Here is a 21,127-nt window from a genome sequence, read left to right on the forward strand (position 1 = left end):
CCCATCCTAATTCTCAAAACTCTACGTGGGGGCTTATTTTTGAGTTTTAAGAATTTCGATGGGGGAAATGTGCATCTAGAGAGCAGCAAATCCAAGGCAAAACCTCCCATGCATAATAGTCTCTCTCTGTGTGTGTGCCCTCAAATCGCAGCTGACTTACGGTCTTTAAAAGGCCATTTATGCATGGGAGGTTTGGCCTTGGATTTGCTGCTCTCTGGATGCACATTTCCCCCAGCTGAATTCTCAAAACTCTGGATGGGGGCTTATTTTTTGAGTTTTAAGAATTTGGATGGGGGAAATGTGCATCTAGAGAGCAGCAAATCCAAAGCCAAGCATCCCATGCATAATAGTAGCTGTGTGTGCGCGTGCCGTCACGTCACAGCTGACTTACGGTGTTCTTGTAGGGTTTTCAAGGCAAGAGACATTCAGAGGTGGTTTGCCATTGCCTGCCTCTGCGTAGCAGCCCTGGTATTCCTTGGGAGGACTCCTATCCAAATACTTGCCAGTACTGACCCTTCAGAGATCTGACGAGATCAGGCTAACCTGGGCCACCCAGGTCAGGGTTTAAGTCGTGACTGGACTCAAACCTTGCTCTTCTTCTGCCCACCAACACAGTTACCTACCTGAAAAGGTTCTCTAAAGTGACCCAAATAGTTAAAAAAACACACCTCATTTTGCGCCCTTTTTAATTATTATTGGTTGCAATAAAAATAAGGTACTGTGATAGTAATTTGTTCCTCATTGTATTTTGATGTTTCCTCTGAAATTTTTTATTAATTCGTTTTGGCTTTAATCATAGTATTAACAAATTGTTCAAATAACAACCTAAGACAGGATGATCCTGTCTTTGAGATCCTTGTGAGGAACCAGTCTGGTCCGTTATGAAATGATATCTATTAGGTGCATTCTATTTCCTCTTTTTTTGATTGCATAGCTGATGAAGCCCATACCGAAACGTGGTCACATGATCTAGACAACACGTCCTATCAATGAGGCTATGGATTAATTCTTGATGTTTGTTCCCAAGCCTTCAGTCTACTTCTTCCTGCAAAAGAGAAATACAAGATTATGTAGAACAAGCATTTTCAAGATCTGTGATCTGAATACTTACCTTTGAACTTGTTATATTATATCAGTTTCTGACAATTATTTGAATTGTCTAGGCTGGGAATTTTTTGTTGTATATATTTGTTCATGTTGTTCTGTTTGTATTTTTGATTATTTCACCTTTTCACTTTAATATATTTGTCATCATATTAAATATATTTAATATATTGTTCTTGCATGCTGTTTCTGGTTTGCTTTACCTACTATACAGCACGGAGCCTTCCCTTTTTTTCCAGTACCTGGAGGTTGGCAACCCTAGTCTTGGAGAAGTTCCTTTAGATTTAAAATCTGTCGAATCGAGAAAGCGGGCAGCTTGGCATTTGTCACGCAAATGAGGATTCTTGCCATTTTCTCTGCATTCAAATCCCAGATGTGAAAACACCTTTGCCGTTGAAGCCGGAGGCAAACCACACAAGCTGGGGCCTGTGCCAGTATGTGGCAGCAATTTTGGAGCCTCAAGCAAAAGGGAAAAGTGAGTCAGGCCCTCTCTCAAGCAGAGAGCTGGCAGCTGCCAGGGCATCACGCCCATGAAGATCAACGATATGTGCAAACATCGGATGTGCAGGACTTTCATTTTTCCTTCATTCTCACAGGCAAAAATCATGCCTTTTCAGGGTCAAGCAAAAAAAAATGTTCTTTTTTTTTTTTAGTAAAACATTTTAATGCTGCATTTCCACCCAACAAGGGTTCCTCATGGCAGCAATAATTAAAACATGGAAACAATTAAAAACAATTACAATTATAAAATTAAATTGAAAACACACATACAACGCTAGAAGGAGGGCAAATAACTGTTATTGGTGGTATGCCAGACAAAAGAAAAAAGTCATCTGCTGGTGAAAGACACCAATAGAGAAAAACAGACAAATCTCCCTGGGGAGGGACTTCCAAAGTTTTGGTGCTGTTTAGCCTCACGTCAGGGGCAACTGAAACAAGGCTTTGAGGAAGGCCAGATTGAGCAGTAGGGTTGCCGACTTCCAGGTACTAGCTGGAGATCTGCTATTACAACTGATTTCCAGCCGATAGAGATCAGTTCCCCTGGAGAAAATGGCCGCTTTGGCAATTGGACTCTATGGCATTGAAGTCCCTCCCCTCCCCAAACCCTGCCCTCCTCAGGCTCCGCTCCCAAAATCTCCCACCTGTGGCGAAGAAGAACTTGGCAACCCTGTTGGGCAGGTATCACAGAAGCATGCATTGTAAAAGCAATGTGCAAGTTTTTTCGTATCTTTTCGTATTTTTTCAAAAAGGAAATTGAGGGTACACTCCCATTTCTTGATACCCTTGTCATCCGTAAAACAAACTTTCAGTTAGGTCACAAGGTCTACCGGAAACCAACTCACACAGATCTCTACTTACACAAAAACTCCAACCACCACCCCCGACAGAAAAGAGGAATAATCAAAACATTAATGGACCGTGCAAGACGGATCTGTGAACCACAGTTTCTCAAGGAAGAAATTAATCATCTAAATCACGCACTGCTAGCAAACGGCTATTCCAGAAATGAAATCAGAAGGGCCATTAAACCAAACAAAACTCAGAAAACTCAGGAAAAACAGTCTCCCATAGGAAAGGTATTCTTGCCATTTATTAAAGGAGTCACTGATAGGATGGAGAAACCTTTGAAAAAACATAACCTACAAACAGTGTTTAAACCCACCAAGAAAATACAACAGATGCTACGATCAGCAAAAGACAAAAGAGACCCCCTCACCGCTGCAGGAGTATATCGTATACCTTGCAGTTGTGGACAAGTTTACATCGGGACCACACAACGCAGCATACAAACAAGGATAAAAGAACATGAAAGATACTGCAGACTTGGCCAGCCTGAGAAATCAGCAGTGGCTGAACATGGACTGACACAAACAGGACACAGGGTCTTATTCCAAGACACTGGAAGACTGGACAATTCTACCAACTATTTTGTCAGATTGCACAGAGAAGCCATTGAAATTCATAAACATCAGCACAACTTTAACAGAAAAGAAGAGAGTTTAAGAATGAATAAGGCTTGGCTTCCTGTCCTGAAAACCTCCAGACTAACAAAGACTACAGTCCACAATAGCCATGCGGATTAGCTTTGGATTTCACACATTAACAGATCACTTCAGGATACAATGGTTCCATATTAACATACCACACCCTCATTAGCACATTATCTTGATACTTACAGGACAATGATTAGCACATTACCTTTAATACTTTTTGCAGGACAATGATTCAGCTCAAACCCAACCCCCTTCTGACTATATATTACTCTTCCTACACACTTGACACTGAGAGACACTGTCCTGCAGTGCTACTCCTCTGAAGATGCCGGCCACAGCTGCTGGCGAAACGTTAGGAAAGAAAATACCAAGACCACGGTCACACAGCCCGGATAACCGACAAGAACCAATGAACTCTGACCGTGAAAGCCTTCGACAATATTTTTCGTATCTGTTGATCAGAGTGGATGTTTAGAACAAAGACAGGGCTGGGGCGGGGAGAGATAAAAGTTGTTTCCAAGCATGGTGGTAAAACACGAAGTCTGCATTTATAACGGGTTACCACAGATTAAACCGGAGCAACTGAGATGTTGCTGAGAGCGAAATACGCACTAATCCTGCACTCGGTTGTAGAACAAAGGAGAGGACAAAATATGAACATGGGAATATGAACATTTAGTGTAATTTTGGCACTAGACATGCCATTCTCTTGGAAGACAGACAGCAAGAGAAATGTCATGCTACCAAAGCTGGAAGTTAATATAAGGTCTCGGTAGGGTCGCCAACCTCCAGGTACTAGCTGGAGACCTCCTGCTATTACAACTGATCTCCAGCCGATAGAGATCAGTTCCCCTGGAGAAAATGGCCGCTTTGGCAATTGGACTCTATGGCATTGAAGTCCCTCCCCTCCCCAAACCCCACCCTCCTCAGGCTCCACCCCAAAAATCTCCAAGTATTTCTCTACCTGGAGCTGGCAGCCCTAGGCCTTGGCCTGGCTCAAGTCAATGGATTATTTGAGAAATACCAAATTTAGCTGCCAAAGAGAAGGAATCTTCAGTTCTAGGAAAACTGATTTGACAAGAGGACTTTGCCGGGCAGGGGGCAGCTTACCCTCCATCCACTATGTAAAATAACCTAGTTTGGCTTCCACTGGCACTTTACCAAAACAGTGTCTTAAACTGAAGTTTAAACAGATCTCAAATGTTTGCATGCGGTTTTATGTTATTTTGGGTGGTCATAATACGCATGAAGCTGCCTTATACTGAATCAGACCCTTATCCATTAAAGTCAGAAGTGTCTACTCAGACCAGCAGCAGGTGTCCAAGGTCTCAGGCTGAGGTCTTTCCAGCATTGCCAGCTCCGGGTTGGGAAATACCTGGAGATTTTTGGGGCAGAGCCTGAAGAGGGCAGGGTTTGGGGAGGGATTCCAATGCCATAGAGTTCTATGGCCAAAGCGGCCATTTTCTCTTGGTGAACTGATCTCTACTGGCTGGAGATCAGTTGTAATAGCGGGAGATCTCCAGTTAGCTCCTGGAGGCTGGCAACCCTAGGTCTTTCACATCACCTACTTGCCTAGTCCCTTTTAAGAGGGGATGCTGGGGATTGAAGCTGGGACCTTCTGCATGCCAAGCAGATGCCCCATCATAAAAGTGCCTTTCTCTCTGAGCAGAACTATGCTAAGCCTCTTTAAAAAAAAAAAAGAGAGGATTGAAGTGATTGTTGATGGGAGGCAGGATACTAAAAAAGAGGATACTAAAAAGAAGCAGATGCCTTAGAGAAGAGGTTCTCAACAGGGGGGAATTCCCCCCCCAGGGGAATTTTAGGGTTCCAGGGGGGGAATTGGGATCACTATTCAGCAAAGTGGATATTATTTGGCATGCACCTTTTGAGATAGACTATTTTGGGAAGGGGGGAATGGAACAAAAAAACTTGAGAACCACTGCCTTAGAGCATGTGCAGAGTTTTATTTGAGGGTGCGTGCGTAAGGCCTCCCAAGCCAACGCGCTTCTGCGCATGCCCTCAGCGGCCCCCCTCTGACCAACGTCAAGCGCCTCCCTGGCCCCGCCCCTCACGCCTCCCTCGGGGCCACGCCCCCTCCCCAGCTTCACGCGCCGCCGCCTAATCCCGTCCCTCCTCCCCTCCCCTCCCCGCGCTCCGATTGGGGAAAGCGCGAGGGGCCCCGCCGCCGGCCAATCAGGCCGCGGAGGGCGCGGGAGGCGGGGCGAGCGCGCGGGCCAATCGCCCGCCGCCAGGCTCTGCGCCCCCGCCCACCCCGGGCCTTCCCCTCTGCCCGGCGGCCACGCCCCCCTCCGCCGTTGCCTGGCGAAGCCTGAGGCCTGGCCGGGGCCTGCTCGCCTCTCGCCCGCTGCCGCCGACGCCGAGATGCCGCACGGCTTCAAAGCCGGGGACCTCGTCTTCGCCAAGATGAAGGGATACCCGCACTGGCCGGCCCGGGTGGGTGAGAGACGCGAGGAGGGGGCGCAGCAGCGGCCCTCCCCCACCCATCCTGAGCCCCCTTTGATTGCACCCGGCGAGGCTCTGCATGGGAGGGGCTGGGGGACGGGTGCATACAACGGGGTCCCCCCCTTGCAGGGTCCCCAAATCCTGCAATTATGGCCCATGCATTTTGCAATGGGAGAGGGTGGCGTTGCAGCCTGAGGTTTTTTGCACGCGGTTGGTCCTGTAGGCTTTGCAATGGTTTGGGGTGGGTAGGGGGGAGGGTCTCCTCTTCCAACCCACCCCCCAGATCATTGCAACGTAGGCTCACGGTTTGGCGACCTCGCAACTGCATCTTGCGTTGGAGGGAACTTGCGGGGTTGTTTTTTTGGGGGGTGGGGGGTTGCATCCTCCAGGGTTACATGGGGTAAATCTGGTGTTCTTTTAGAGGAGAGGGGTTCTCCTACATGCCTCAAGATGGTGCAGTTAGAGGATGCTGCGTTTGGGAATGACCCACCTGCGCCTTGTAATTGGCCCAGAGTTTCCCTGGGGATTGCTATTATATGTTTGCATTTCACCTTGGATGGGGTAGAATCTTTTGCATGCACCAAAAGCGTGCATTATTGTTGGTGTTAATTCTCTGTTACCATTATTGATGACTACATCTATAGGATGTATACCTGACTGACAAGTATGGTTCCTTGGTAGAAATAGTCTTTAAGATAAAGAGGCAACCATGTTGAATCTTGGAGATTCTTTTTATTGCTTATTCCAAGATATTAAAGGCAGGTTCCAAAGCATAAGATGGAAAAATAACATCATTTTTAGGCACACAACAGGCTATTTCAGAAATTTTCAGAGTACACAGATCATAACTTATATCATACTTTTTCATACGTTACCACCACCACCCGGAAGGTCAACTAGACCTCCGAATTCTAAAGAAATGGAGCCTTCTTTTATACTCTTTGGCATGGGAAAATAATATATCGTGCATTAGAGGAAGGTTGGGCGGCCTGTACTACTGAGATTTGCATGGGTTTGGTTGTTTACCTCTGTCGTCTTTTCCTGCACTAATAAACACGGGTCGGTGGTGGTGCTGGATTTGGTTAACGTTGTACTTGCACAGAAGTTGGTGTGCTGTTGGTAGCTTTTGTAGAGAAGATTATCCTACCCCCGAGCTGGTGCCGATAGGGGAACCTAGAACTGATAATACCACAACTTCCAGTAAAGGCACCATTTTTGTTTTTAGTTGTTGGATTTTACATGGGGCTAACCGTACCTGTCTGTCCGCCATTTTTGAGAGGTGGTTCTTCCTGCTTTCTCTCTATTGAAAATGATACGATATTGGCAGCATTGGAGGAGTACTGCCCAAATATTATTAAATAGAGATGGGTTTTCTGTACCCTGAGGTTTTGCGTATTGTTGGCTGCATATGTCTGCCCAATCACATGGTGGAACCTCTTCCTCCGAAATTGGGTGGTGGGGTACTTCAGCATCTGGTTTCGTCTTCTCCTGTACCCAGGGTCTTGCGCTGTAGGGTCCTGCACCCCTATAACTGCATAGCTACTATAAGCAGTTTCTTCCTGCCCCTCTTTGATTTTGTGATTTGTGTGAGGGGCTGGTTCCAGTTTTTCTGGATGGAGTTGAACCCCCCCCCCCGCTGCCCCCAAACCCCCAAAGCTATAAACTGTGGCAGTTTTTGCTTTGCTGTTCTGTTAGGATCTGGGCAGTGGGGGAAAGGGATGTGTTTCTCTGCACTTAAAGAATTTACATTATTAAAATTTCTGTCTATCATCAGAAAGGCTGTTCCTTTACCCCCAAACTGTTCACTCTTGTGTGTGTGTGTTAAGTGCCATCAAGTCGCTTCCGACTTATGGCGACCCTAGGAATCAACATCCTCCAAAACGTCCTATCTTTAACAGCCTTGATCAGGTCTCGCAAACAGAGGACCATGGCGTCCTTTATAGAGTCATCCATCCATCTCATGTTGGGCCTTCCTCTTTTCCTGATGCCTTCAGTTTTTCCTAGCATTGTAATCTTTTCCAGTGATTCTTGTCTTCTCATAATGTGACCAAATTACAATCGCCTCAGTTTAGTCATTTTCACTTCTAGGGACAATTCAGGCTTGATTTGATCTAGATCTCTTAGCCATTTGCTTTCATATGCCTCAGGATACAGCACTGGGCTTCCTTATAGTTTTCACAACTTCCACAACTTTGCAATTGAACGAGAGGGAGGAGGTGGATTAAGAACTTAAGAAAGGCCCTGCTGGATGAGACCAAGGCCCATCAAGTCCAGCAGTCTGTCCACCCAGTGGCCAACCAAGTGCCTCTAGGAAGCCCACAAACAATACGACTGCAGCATTATCCTGCCTGTGTTCCACATCACCTAATATAATAGGCCTGCTCCTGTGATCCTGGAGAGAATAGGCATGCATCATGACTAGTATTCATTTTGACTAGCAGCCATGGATAGCCCTCTCCTCCATGAACATGTCCACTCCCCTCTTAAAGCCGTCCAAGTTGGCAGCCATCACCACATCCTGTTGCAGGGAATTCCACAGTTTAACTATGCGTTGTGTGAGAAATTCTTCCTTTTATCTGTTTTGAATCTCTCACCCAGCTTCAGCAGATGACCCCACATTCTGGTATTACGAGAGAGGGAGAAAAGCTTCTCCCTGTCCACGTTCTCCTTACCATACATAATTTTATAGACCTCTGTTGTATCTCCCCTTAAGCACTTTCTTTCCAAGCTAAGCAGGCGCCTACACGCCATACTGAGCAGTCCACAAGATGAAGCTACTGCACGGAAAACTGTATTCTAACCATAACCTGTTAATGTTAATTTAAGACAGTCCCCTCTCTTTCTTGATGGCACGTGTGGGGAAAAACCTTGGTCTTCCTTTCAGTATACAGCTGCTTCCATAGAGAGGTCCTCTTGAGAGCCAGCAACGTGTGGTGGTTAAGAACGGTGGTTTGGAGCGGTAGACTCTGATCTGGAGAACCGGGTTTGATTCCCACTCCTCCACATGAGCATTGGAGGCTAATCTGGTGAACTGGATTTGTTTCCCTACTCATGCACTTGAAGCCAGCTGGGTGACCTTGGGCTAGTCACACTCTCTCAGCCCCACCTACCTCACAGGGTGTCTCTTGTGGGGAGGAGAAGGGAAGGCGATTGTAAGCCGGTTTGATTCTCCCTTAAGTGGTAGAGAAAGTCGGCATATAAAAACCAACTCTTCTTCTTTTTCGATCTCTACTGACTGTGCCAAGGGTAGAAGCCGCAATGGCTTTGTTTGGCATCTGCCATCATCTTGCCTGGGGGGGGAGTTGCCTGGATTGGGCAAAGCTATATATATCGTGGAGGCTATATTAATAGCCTCATGCATGTGCTCCCGGGTCCAAAGTTGGGAAGTGGAATTTACAGGATTTAGCTCGTGGTTAGCTCTATATATTTACCCTCTGGGTATCGGGCGTCTGGCATCACTGAAATTGTTATGGAAGGAAACGGAGTGGTTTTCCTATGCAGCTGGGAGGCAGGGTGGGGGTTATTACAAGTGACTGCTACATGAGGGGTGCCCTCTTGGGGAAGGTCAGGATTTGTTCATAGGGAGCATTCGGAGAGGGGAGAAGTTGCATATTTCTGCTCCCCCAAAATTTGTGGATGAGAGGATGTTGGCATTGATTAGGGCCAGTCTCCCCCTATATGTGCATGGGCATAGCTGTAGTGGGGGATTTTAGAAGAAGACTTGGTTTTTATACGCCGACTTTCTCTACCACTTAAGGAAGAATCAAACCGGCTTACAGTCGCCTTCCCTTCCCCTCCCCACAACAGACATCCTGTGAGGTAGGTGGGGCTGAGAGCTGTGACTAGCCCAAGGTCACCCAGCAGGCTTCATGTGGAGGAGTGGGGAAATCAGCCCGGTTCTCCAGATTAGCGTCTGCCGCTCCTGTGGAGGAGCAGGGAATCAAACCCGGTTCTCCCAATCAGAGTCCACCGCTCTTAACCACTGCACCAAGCTGGATCTCAATGAATGAGGATGTTGGAGTGTTTTGGTTTCTGGGTCCCTCCAGTGCTGGATTTGGGGAACATTTTCCTGTACGGGATGGGCCGCCCATCTCTGTTGCTATAAGACTCCTTCCCTTCCCCATTGAACTGAGAGGGTAGCTCTTTGGTTCCTGGGAATGAATGGGAGGGGAGTTGTTCTCCAATTTTGTGCCCCCCCCCAATGGGGTTTTGCCTGCCATTGAGCCTGTAAATTTGTGATCTTGGAAAGCTGTGACTCAGTGGTAAAGCATCTGCTTGGCATGCAGAAGGTTCCAGGTTCAGTCCCCAGCATCTCCAGTTAAGGGGACCAGGCAAGTAGGTGATGTGAAAGAAGTCAGCCTGAGACCCTGGAGAGCTGCTGCCAGTCAGAGTAGACAATACTGACTTTGATAGACCAAGGGTCTGATTCAGTATAAGGCAGCTTCATGTGTTCATGTGTTCCTTCCCGTTACATAATAGTTGACACCTTGCTTTTGTATCCTAGTATCTTGTATTGGTGGGGGAAAGTGCTGTCAAGTCGCAGCCAACTTATGGCAACTCCATAGAGCTTTAAAGGCAAGAGGAAAGCATACATGGTTTGCTATTGCTGGCTTCTGCGTAGCAGCCCTGGACTTCCTTGGTGGTCTCCCATCCAAATGCTAACCAGGGCCAACCATGCTTAACATCTGAAATCTGATAAGATTGGGCTAGCCTGAGGCATCCAGGTCAGGGCTGTCTTGTATTGGCATAGCTAATTTCCTGCAGCCCTAGAGTTTGACCCTATCTCTGCTTCTACGGGATGGGATTCCTGTTATGCAGCCCTAAAGTGGTATGGGGAGGGAGGGGTCCAGGTAGGGTTGCCAGCTTCGGTTTGGAAAATACCTGGAGATTTTTGGGGCGGAGCTTGAGGAGGGCATGGTTTGGGGGAGAGGAGGGACTTCAATGTCATAGAGTCCAATGGCCAAAGCGGCCATTGTCTCCAGGGGAACTGATCTCTCTCGGCTGAAGATCAGTTGGAATAGAAGAAGAAGAGGTGGTTTTTATAAGCCAACTCTCTACCACTTAAGGAAGAATCAAACCGGCTTACATTCGCCCTCCCATCCCCTCCCCACAACAGACACCCTGTGAGGTAGGTGGGGCTGAGAGAGTGTGACTAGCCCAAGGTCTCCCGGTTCTCCAGATCAGAGTTCACCTCTGCAAACCACTGCACCACACTGGTTTTCCTGGAGATCTCCAGCTAGTACCTGGAGGTTGGTGACCCTAGGTCCAGGGCTGCTGATGCGGACTTGGCAACAATGGGGTCCTGCAACCCCCAGCCCACACAGCGGGGGATCCCAAACCTTCTGCATTTGTGCACCCCAAAACCATATGGGAAAACTAGCCCTGATGCTTCCCGGCACCTGTGACTTTGCACAGTGTGTAAGACCCTGCTGCATCCTGTGGTGGTGCGGAGACCGTCCTTGTGGTACTGAGAGTCTAGCTCCTTAACTGTACTGAGGGGGGGGGGAGTTTCCTGCAAGCCCCTTTCACAGACGCACTGAGTTTTGCACCCCATGTGGTTGGTTAATTCAGTCCCATTTCACTGCGTGGGAGAGATTTAAGGAAGGGCCGGTCATGTGAGGTCACGCTTTGCAGAGGTGGCGCTCACAGCCCCAAAGTAGACGAGTCGATCACTTGCGGTGTCTGAAAGTGACGTGTACGGGTGTGAGGACAACCCCGTTCTTCCTGCTTCTGAGACCTTACATTCCTAACGGAAGGTTTGGAAGAAAAATAAGAGCTTATTAAAAACCAGCGTTTGAAAAACCCTTGAGACGCTGAGATGATGCTTTTCCCGAATTCAAATTGGAGGCGTGCTTCAAGACAAGATAGGCAATTCTTAAGCACATTCTAGAACAGGGGTCCTCAACCTTTTTGAGCCTGTGGGCCCTTTTGGACTTCTGACACTATTTGGTGCAGCCGTGAAACAGCTGTCGTACGAGGGGGAGAACCGGGTTTTTCCCTCCACTCCTCCACAAGGAAGGAGATTGTAAGCAGGTTTAAAAGGTAAAAGTAAAGGTCCCCTGTGCAAGCACTGGGTCATCTTGGACCCATGGGGTGACGTCACATCCTGACGTTTACTAGGCAGACTTTGTTTACGGGCTGGTTTTCCAGTGCCTTCCCCAGTCATCTTCCCTTTACCCCACAAGCTGGGGACTCATTTTACCGACCTCAGAAGGATGGAAGGCTGAGTCAACCTTGAGCCGGCTACCTGAAACCGACTTCTGTCGGGATCGAACTCAGGTCGTGTGAGCAGAGCTTGGACTGCAGTACTGCAGCTTTCCACTCTGCGCCACGGGGATCCAGGTTTGAGACTCCTTAAAAGTAGAGAAAATCGGCATATGAAAACCGACGCTTCTTCTTCAGGGGAAAATGTATCAGGAATAACTTATCAGGTAACTAATGTTTGCATTAGGGATTGGCGAATGAAGGCCTCAAAAGTGGAATCCAGCCCTACTGACCTTCTCATCTGGAAGAAGTGGTATCCGCGACCACCAAACATGGGAGTGGGGTAGAAGTTCCTGGCCTTCTAGGAAAGCTGGTTTCCACCCGTCTCCCCAGTGTTGTTGGTAGATTTATTTTAACAGCGGTGGGGTGTCTCACCCTTTTGCTGAACTCATAAAGGGGTGGCCGTTTTTCTGCCTCCTTTGGAAACGTGATCAGGTGGGACAGGATTCCAAATGAAAACTGCAGGTACGGGGAGGGTTAAAAATCCTTTATCCTACTGCTTCTCTCCCGTGTAAATACAGTTGAGTATCCCTTATCCGGACATCCAATATCTGGACTGATCCGAAAACCAGACCTTTTGGGCCGGCATGCAGGCATTATTCGCAGGTCCGCAGCAGTGACATTGCTGGTTCAATTGTAGACAAAATTATTAAAAATATTGTTTAAAATTACTTTCAGGCTATATCAATTGTAGGAAAGCCTTCACCCTCGGTAGGTGCCAGGTTTTACTATCGGTGGTAATAGACAGAAGATATAAGAAGGTCCCTACGGCAGGAAGGCTGTGCCCTTGTGGGTCGGGGGATATCGAAACCTCGGAACGTGTTCTGATCTGCTGTTCCTTCCACCAAGAAGTCCGCACAAGGTTTCTTTCCCCTTTGCTTAACATTTTCCCTGGCCAACCTGACGTGTTTCTGGCTAAGAAGTTCTCAGTAGATGAAAAACCACAGTTTTCACTCCTGCCCGCTAAATTGTGTGCTGCAGCTACCAAAATACGCCGTACCCTGGTAGGATTAGAGTAACTGAAATATTTTATTGTTTAAAATTTTAAGGGGGGATAAGTCAAGTTATGGGATGCTTATATAAATTTTATGTATACATGTAATATGTAATTTTTAGGCTTAGGTCATTTGTTCTCCGTCCTGACAGCTGCTGACAGGCCTGACAGCTGCTGTCATTTTTTTCCTGCTGGTCAGTAACCATATTAATAAATTATTATTACTATATTCAGGGTACATGTCTAGAATCTTAGAATCGTAGAGTTGGAAGGGACCACCAGGGTCATCTAGCCCAACCCCCTGCACAATGCAGGAAATTCACAACTACTTCCACCCCCAGTGACCCCCCACTACATGCCCAGAAGATGACCAAGATGCCCTCCCTCTCATCATCTTCTTAAGGTTATAGAATCAGCATTGCTGACAGATGGCCATTTAACCTCTTCTTAAAAAGAGTATATATAAAAGAGTATATCTAAAGTATATATAAAACATAAATGAATTTCGTGTTCAGACTTGGGTCCCATACCCCAGATATCTCATTATGCGCAAAAATTGCAAAACATTCCAAAATACGGAAAGATCTGAAATCTGGTCCCAACCAGTCCAGGTAAGTGATGCTCAACCTGTATCCCTTTTGGCAGCCCCATGCACAGGCTACGGGGAGTTGCGCGTCTCCCATTCGCCGCCGATTGGCCGGGCATTTGGATTTCAAGCTCCAGTTTACGGACCTCGGGGTGGTCGCCTCTAACCGTCTCCCTCTCGCTCTTCTGTTTTCAGATCGATGACATCATTGACGGCGCCGTGAAGCCCCCACCCAATAAATACCCCATTTTCTTCTTTGGCACCCACGAGACGTGAGTTCTGATCTTCGGAGGGGCCGGGGGTCCTATTTTTCTGTTTGCCTCTCCAGCACTGGCCTCGAACTGTGTGTGTTCTCTACTGTAGCTGGTTACCCAAGGTTGGGTAGGATAAATAAAATAAAGAAAGAAAATATAATTTATTTACGGCGTCATGTCAGAATAAAAAATATTTTAAAATATCGTTAAAACAGCACAATGGCATATCCAAAGGTTGATATACTGTAACCACATGCCAGACACGTTTTGACCTGTTTGGCCTTCCTCAGTAGTCAGTTGATACCCATGTAAAACATACACACATATTTACAGATATATAAACATATTACAGACAATTATATATCATACCAGGCATGTGTGTAGGTTGTATAGTATATTTCCGATGATACAAACATCTGGCCAGAAGAAGAAGAGTTGGTTTTTATATGCTGACTTTCTCTACCACATAAGGGAGATTCAAACCGGCTTACAATCACCTTCCCTTCCTTTCCCCTCCCCACAACAGTCACCCTGTGAGGTAGGTGGGGCTGAGAGAGCTCTAAGAGAGGTGTGACTAACCCAAGGTCACCCAGCTGGCTTCATGTGGAGGAGTGAGGAAACCATCCCAGTTCTCCAGATGAGCGTCCACCACTCATGTGGAGGAGTGGGGAATCAAACCCGGTTCTCCAGCTCAGAGCCCACCACTCCAAACCACCGCTCTTAACCACTACACCATGCTGGCTAACCATCACGCTGGTTAGATTGTCTACAATTTGTTATAATGTGTGTGCAATTATCAAGTAGGTAAAACACTGTTTTATATATCTGTAAGTATGTGTGTATGTTTTACATGGGTATCAATTGACCACTGAGAAAGGCTATTGTGCTGTTTTAATGATATTTTAACATAATTTTTATCCTGGCATAGCACCTTAAATAAATTATATTTTATCTATTTGTTTTTCCTTTCCTTTATTCCATTCTTTATGCTCGAGGACTAACAAGTCATGAGCAAAACAAATTCTATACGTTCCATAATACATACATAACTAAATAAACCAAAATATAATATCTAAGTACAGTTAAAAGGAGGTATAATTAAAAACCATAGATAAAAAATTTGCCACAGCGACGGTTACATTTGGATCAGCATCACCCAACAACTTTGCAACTATATCTTGCTTTAGGGCAGGTCCCCACCTCTGAATGTGTATTATGATCCATTTGTCTCTGGATCAGTGGTAGAGCATCTGCTTGGCATGCAGAAGGTCCCAGGTTCAATCCCCGGCATCTCCAGTTAAAGGGGCCAGGCAAGTACGTGATGTGAAAGGCCCCTGCCTGAGACCCTGGAGTGCCGCTGCCGGTCTGAGTAGACAATACTGACTTTGATGGACCAAGGGTCTGATTCAGTATAAGGCAGCTTCATGTGTTCATTTAATCTGGCCTTGGAGAAAAGCACTCTGTATTTGGGAACAGTTGAAATCTTTTTTTTTTTTTTTTTTAATTTATCCCACCCAACCTTGGGTGCCTGGCTTCTGTTTATCGGTTTGGGTCTCATTCCCCTTTTTCTTTTTCCCTTGTGTTCTCTCCTGTCCCTGCAGGGCCTTCTTGGGGCCGAAGGACCTCTTCCCTTATGAGAAATATAAGGACAAGTATGGGAAACCCAACAAGCGGAAAGGCTTCAATGAAGGGTTGTGGGAAATCCAGAACAATCCACACGCCAGCTACAGCGCGCCTCTGGTGAGCAGCGAAAGCGAGGCCTTCCAACCTCCGGGGAAGGTTCCCTTAAAGTAATAATTAATTATTTTAAAGCGAGTAGGGTTGGAAAGGGGTTATTAGTCGCTGGCATCTTGAGTTCGAAGGCAGGGGTCCCCAGCGTGGTGCCCATGGGCACCCACCAAGTGTTTTGAGAAAGTGGGTGGGGCCAGTTGGGGCTCCAGCCAAGCAGGGCTTCTGATTGGCTGTGGGAGATTTGATGGGCTGTTCAGATTAAAGTAATGTTATTTCAGTGGCAGTTGATTTTATTCTCTCATAGTCTTCTTTTTCCCCAGTCTGTTTTTAAAAAATTACTGCATTTCTCCCTTGCGCTTGGGCTCCCAGCGTGGTGTGGTGGTTTGGAGTGGTGGACTACCATCTGGAGAACCTGGTTTGATTCTCCACTCCTCCACATGAGCGGCGGACACTAATCTGGAGAACCGGATTGGTTTCCCTGCTCCTCCGCATGAAGCCAGCTGGATGACCTTGGGCCAGTCGCAGTTTTCTCCGAACTCTCTCAGCCCCACCTACCTCACAAAGGTGTCTTTTGTGGGGAGAGGAAGGGAAGGCGATTGGAAGCCACTTTGATTCTCCTTAACAAGGTAGAGAAAGTCTGATTTGAATCTGTCACCCTCCAGCTTCAGCAGATGACCCCGCATTCTGGTCTTATGAAAGAGAGAGAGAAAAGCTTCTTCCTGTCCTCTCTCTCCACACCATGCGTAATTTTATAGACCTGTATCATGTCTCCGCCTTGTCCTGGATGACCCAGGCTAGCCTGATCTTGTCAGATCTCAGAAGCTAAGCAGGGTCAGCCCTGGTTAGTATTTGGATGGGAGACCACCAAGGAATACCACTGGCAAACCACCTCTGTTAGTCTCTTGCCATGAAAACCCCAAAAGGGGTCGCCATAAGTCAGCTGCGACTTGACGGCGCTTCACACACACATCATGTCTCCCCTTAACCGCCTTCTTTCCAAGCTAAATAGCCTTCAGCATTTCAACTGCTGGTTGAATGGTGGAAGCACGTGCCTTGCATTCAGGAGGGTTGAGCACATGGATCATACCATGCTGCTGTACCCTAGCGCTTTGCATAACTTTTTATCCCTACCCATGATGAAGAAATTACTCATGCAAGCATCGTCGGAGGTTGTTGAGCATAATCCCTGAGATTCCAGTGGGGTGTGTGTTTGCATCATCTTGTAAAATCATTTTGGGGTCTTACCGGTGTGACGTATAACGTTCACTTCCTGTCCTTCTCCCAAGGAGCTCTGAGCATGTTGTGTGCGAGGGGGGTATCCTGTTAGTTTCAGAGCCGCTCTGTGATATAGGTTGGGTTGAGAGAAGGGATTTGTCCTGGCCCAAGAGGAATCAGAATTCGTGTCTTCCCTTGTGAAAAATCCGATGTGTTCTCCAACATGCTGTGTCAACCCTTGATGCAGATTCAGGTTCTCGATCAACCCATCCTCTACCCCTCCTGTCCTGTCTTGCTGTAGTTTTAGCTTTGCTTTATGCTTCTGCCCCATTCCCACTTGCAATCAGAAGGGGGCTATGTTAACGAAGAAGAAGAAGTAGTTTTTATATGCCGACTTTCTCAACCACTTAAGGGAGACACAAACCGGCTGACAATCACCTTCCCTTCCCCTCCCCACAACAGACACCCTGTGAGGTAGGTGGGACTGAGAAAGCTGTGACTAGCCCAAGATCACCCAGCTGGCTTCCTGTGGAGGGGTAGGGAAACAAATCCAGTTCGCCAGATTAGCCTCCGCCACTCATGTGGAGGAGTGGGGGAATCAAACCCGGTTCTCCAGATCAGACTCCACCGCTTCAAACCACCGCTCTTAACCACTACACCACGCTGGATCTGTGTGCACCAAACCTCCGGTCATTCGTCTCCCTTTCTTCCCTCCCGGTCCCCCTTTGCAACAGACAGTGAGCTCCTCCGACAGTGAAGTGGCTGACATCGACCCCATTGGCGGAGGAAGTGACATCATGGAGGAGGAGGAGCCACCGCCACCGGCGGTCGGGGACGGGGGAGGGGAGGCGGAGAAGCTGGAGAGCGATGAAGAGTCCGAGAAGGGGAGCGACCACAGTGGCGTGAAGCGGAAATCGTTATCCGCAAAAGTGAGTTTTAGGAGGGGTGGGCGGGGCTTGCCTGAAGTGGGCAGGGCGCAGCCGGCTGCCGTAACCGCGTGGGGTCTGGCAGCGATCGTTGGGAGCCGTCTCATCCGCAGGTAATTTTTACTTGCTGTAGTCAACTGGGCTGCTTGATCTTCCTTTATTTAAAATATTTATATACCCTCCTTTCTCACAAACATCCTCTGACCGAGGCGGGTAACGCCACTGTAAAAACAATGCAAACAATTTTCCAAGGCCGTTGGGTGATAGAAGACCTCGTCCGTAACCAGCCCATGAAATAAACCCCTTTCCTTGCATCTCTGCTGTCTTTATTTTTTTTAATACTATTTTGTTGAAAATGTATATATTACATAAAATCAAATTACACACATACTATCTCAAACGTGGCGTATTCAGACTTCCAAGGGTATATGTTGCCGTCTAATACAATCTCTTTGTGTGTTACAAAAGGATTATTTAATTAATAATCTATTCTGAATTCATTGCTAATATTTCCACTAGACTGAAAGAACCAGAGGTATATTTAACCATTACCTAAATTTATGAAAAATAATCACTATATTTTGTTGTCTATACTTATCCTTCAAATTATCTGTCTTTACTATTTTTAATAGTTTTATTTCTTTTATAAACTAACAGAAAAAGCCATCACATAACGACATATAAACATACGTAGTTATCATTACGTTATAGTTTACATGGAGCTTACTTGTTTTTTAAAACATTACACCTTAATGATCAGCCCCTTTAAATTTAAGTGCTCTCTAACAAAGCTTCTTAAACTGTGGGTCAGGACCCCATATGGGTTTGCGTAACTGAATGTGGGGGGGGTCGCGAAAAATTTGGCAACGGTATGCAAACTAGTATGCAAATTTGCCATTTTGTCAAATTTACTAGTATGCAAATTTACCATTTTGTCAAATGGTAAAATTATATGTATACCAAAGAATTGTTTTAAAATAAATTTCTTTATGATTTATTATCAGTAAATGTCTGGTATACCTATTTTGTATACCTATATACCCTGGGTCATGTAAAAATTTCTTGGGCGAAAAGGGGTCACGAGTGGAAAAAGTTTAAGCAGCCCTGCTCTATAACATCATAAGTCTTCATATAGAGTATATTTTTATTGTAAATCCATACATATCCTTAGTCATTTTTTAAAGTTGAATTCTATTCTTAATTCAGTTGCTGATTTAAGAGTAGCAGCTCTCTTACAAAGGGATTTCAAAGGGAGATTAGAAAGAGACTGCTGAATTACAGCTAATAATGAAGCTCAAGACAATGCATTCTCCTGGATTGAATAGTGATCTAAGATTCATGTCTCATTACCAATTCTGATTTCTCCACGCCTACTACCCCTCTCCATATCACACCTAATCCAATCAGGCCTGCTAATGTCATTTACTTGCTTTTGACATTTACATTGCCATGGTGTGTCCAATTCACTCGTCTCTACTTAAGGATAGATGGAATCACGTTCTAGCTGCATCTGATGAAGTGAGCTGTGGCTCTCAAAAGTTCATACCCTGCCAGAAATTAGTGCCGCTGGACTCTTGCTCTTTCCTATTCTTAATTGTTAGCTGTATAATTTAAAAAGCTATTCCATTTTTCTTGAAATTTTGACACTGATCTGTCATGTATCAAAGAAGTTAATTTGGCCATGGTTGCTTATTCTGCTAACTTATTCTTCCATTCAGTTAAATCTGGGTAGTTCTCTGCCTTCCATTTTGCCGCATATGTTACTCTTGCATCTCTGCCGTCTTCAGATGCCGGCGGCGAAACGGCCCCGGAGGTCTTCGAGCGACCTTGACCAGGCGAGCGCATCTCAATCGGAGGAGAATTCCGAAAGCTCTTCTGAGTCGGAGAAGTACAGCGACCAAGTGAGTCGTCCCGTCAGAGGCGCCCAGGTGGTGGCTCCAAGTTTTTTGGGGGGAGGGGGATGGGGGGTTTTCTTTCAAAAGAGGGATTTCATGAAATTATGTCTCTTTTCCAGTCAAGTAGCTAGAGAGGGTTTTTCTTTCTTCAGACACCAGGACCTGGGATTTGCTGGTGGGGTCTGGGCACAGGACAAGAAGAGGAGGAGGTTTTTATATGCTGACTTTCTCTACCACTTAAGGGAGATTAAACCGGCTTACAATCACCTTCCCTTCCCCTCCCCACAACAGACATCCTGTGAGGTGGGTGGGGTTGAGAGAACTGTGACTTGCCCAAGGTCACCCAGGTGGCTTCGTGTGTAGGAGTGGGGAAACAAACCCAGTTCACCAGATTAGCCTCCGCCGCTCATGTGGAGGAGCGGGGCATCAGACCTGGTTCTCCAGATCAGACTCCACCACTCTAAACCACCGCTCTTAGCCACTATACCAAGCTGGCTCTCACCACGCTAGCTCTCATGTGGACAGATAAAAGGAAGTTCTCCTTCTTATAGCGCAGAGTTAACGGAATTTGCTGCCTCTACCTTTGATGACAAGAGTCACCGGAAAAGCCGGTACTGCTAGGAAAAGTGGAATGCAGCAAGAAAAGAGGAAGACCCAGCATGAGATTGATTAACTCACTCAAGGAAGCCACAGCCCTCAGTTTGCAAGACCTGAGCAAGGCTGTTAACAATAGGATGTTTTGGAGATTAATTCATCAGGTTGCCTGTTGCCATAATTCGGAAGCGAGGGGCTGTGGCTCAGTGGTAGAGCATCTGCTTGGCATGCAGAAGGTCCCAGGTTCAATCCCCGGCATCTCCAGTTAAAGGGACCAGGCAGGTAGGTGATGTGGAAGACCCCTGTCTGAGACCCCGGAGAGCCGCTGTCGGTCTGAATAGACAATACTGACTCTGAAGATCCGAAGGTCTGATTCAGTAGAAGGCAACTTCCTGTGTTCATGTTACTTGATGGGACTTAACACACTGGGATCAGGGGCGTCAAACATAAGTCCCAGCGGGCCGGATCCAGCCCCTTGAGAGCTCTTATTCGGTCTGTGAGGCACCTCCCCCCCCACACACCCCCCACACACGCTCTCAATCTGGGCTGGCGAGGCATGGCCCGACCCGACCAAGTGATATTTATATCATATCCGGCCCTCGTAACAGTTGAGTTTGACACCCCTGCACCAGATCAAAGCTTCTTAAACTCATAACTGAATGTGGGGTCACGAAAAATTTGGCAACAATAAAAGGTAAAAATATATGTATACCAAAGGATCATTTTAAAATAAATTTCCTTATGATTTATTATCAGTAAATGTTTGATTTGTATACCTATTTTATATACCTATATACCCGGGGTCACTTAAAAATTTCTCGGGCGAAAAGGGGTCGTGAGTGGGAAAAGTTTAAGAAGCCCTGGACTAGATGATGTATTGGAACCCCCATCTTCAGAGCACAACTCCTAAATACCAAATTACAGGGGCACAGAGAGGGGCAGGTTGGCCATCGAGGGAAACAGACAGGATGTTGTACTAAGATGGAATTGTGGTCTGATACTGCCTGGGCTCTTCTGGTGTTCTGATTTGCTATCGATAGCGGTTCTGAAAACACGGGGAAAAGGAGGGCCTGGAGACCCTAGCATATAAAGGTATATAAAGGTCCA

At 46.6% G+C, this 21,127-nt stretch overlaps 1 protein-coding gene across 1 annotated transcript in view; it reads left to right on the plus strand.

Annotated features, from left to right (window-relative positions):
- Positions 1–5,407: 5,407 nt before the first annotated feature.
- HDGFL2 (HDGF like 2) overlaps positions 5,408–21,127 on the plus strand; it is a 46,453-nt gene continuing 30,733 nt past the window's right edge. Inside the window, exons 1-5 of the mRNA XM_056843975.1 lie at positions 5,408–5,552; positions 13,601–13,677; positions 15,261–15,399; positions 17,340–17,534; positions 19,319–19,432. Of these exons, the coding sequence (XP_056699953.1) occupies positions 5,481–5,552; positions 13,601–13,677; positions 15,261–15,399; positions 17,340–17,534; positions 19,319–19,432 (597 nt within the window). The 5' untranslated portion in view covers positions 5,408–5,480. The remainder of the gene's footprint in view (positions 5,553–13,600; positions 13,678–15,260; positions 15,400–17,339; positions 17,535–19,318; positions 19,433–21,127) is intronic.

Source organism: Euleptes europaea, chromosome 2, assembly GCF_029931775.1.
Source record: "Euleptes europaea isolate rEulEur1 chromosome 2, rEulEur1.hap1, whole genome shotgun sequence".
NCBI classification, from domain to species: Eukaryota; Metazoa; Chordata; class Lepidosauria; order Squamata; family Sphaerodactylidae; genus Euleptes; species Euleptes europaea.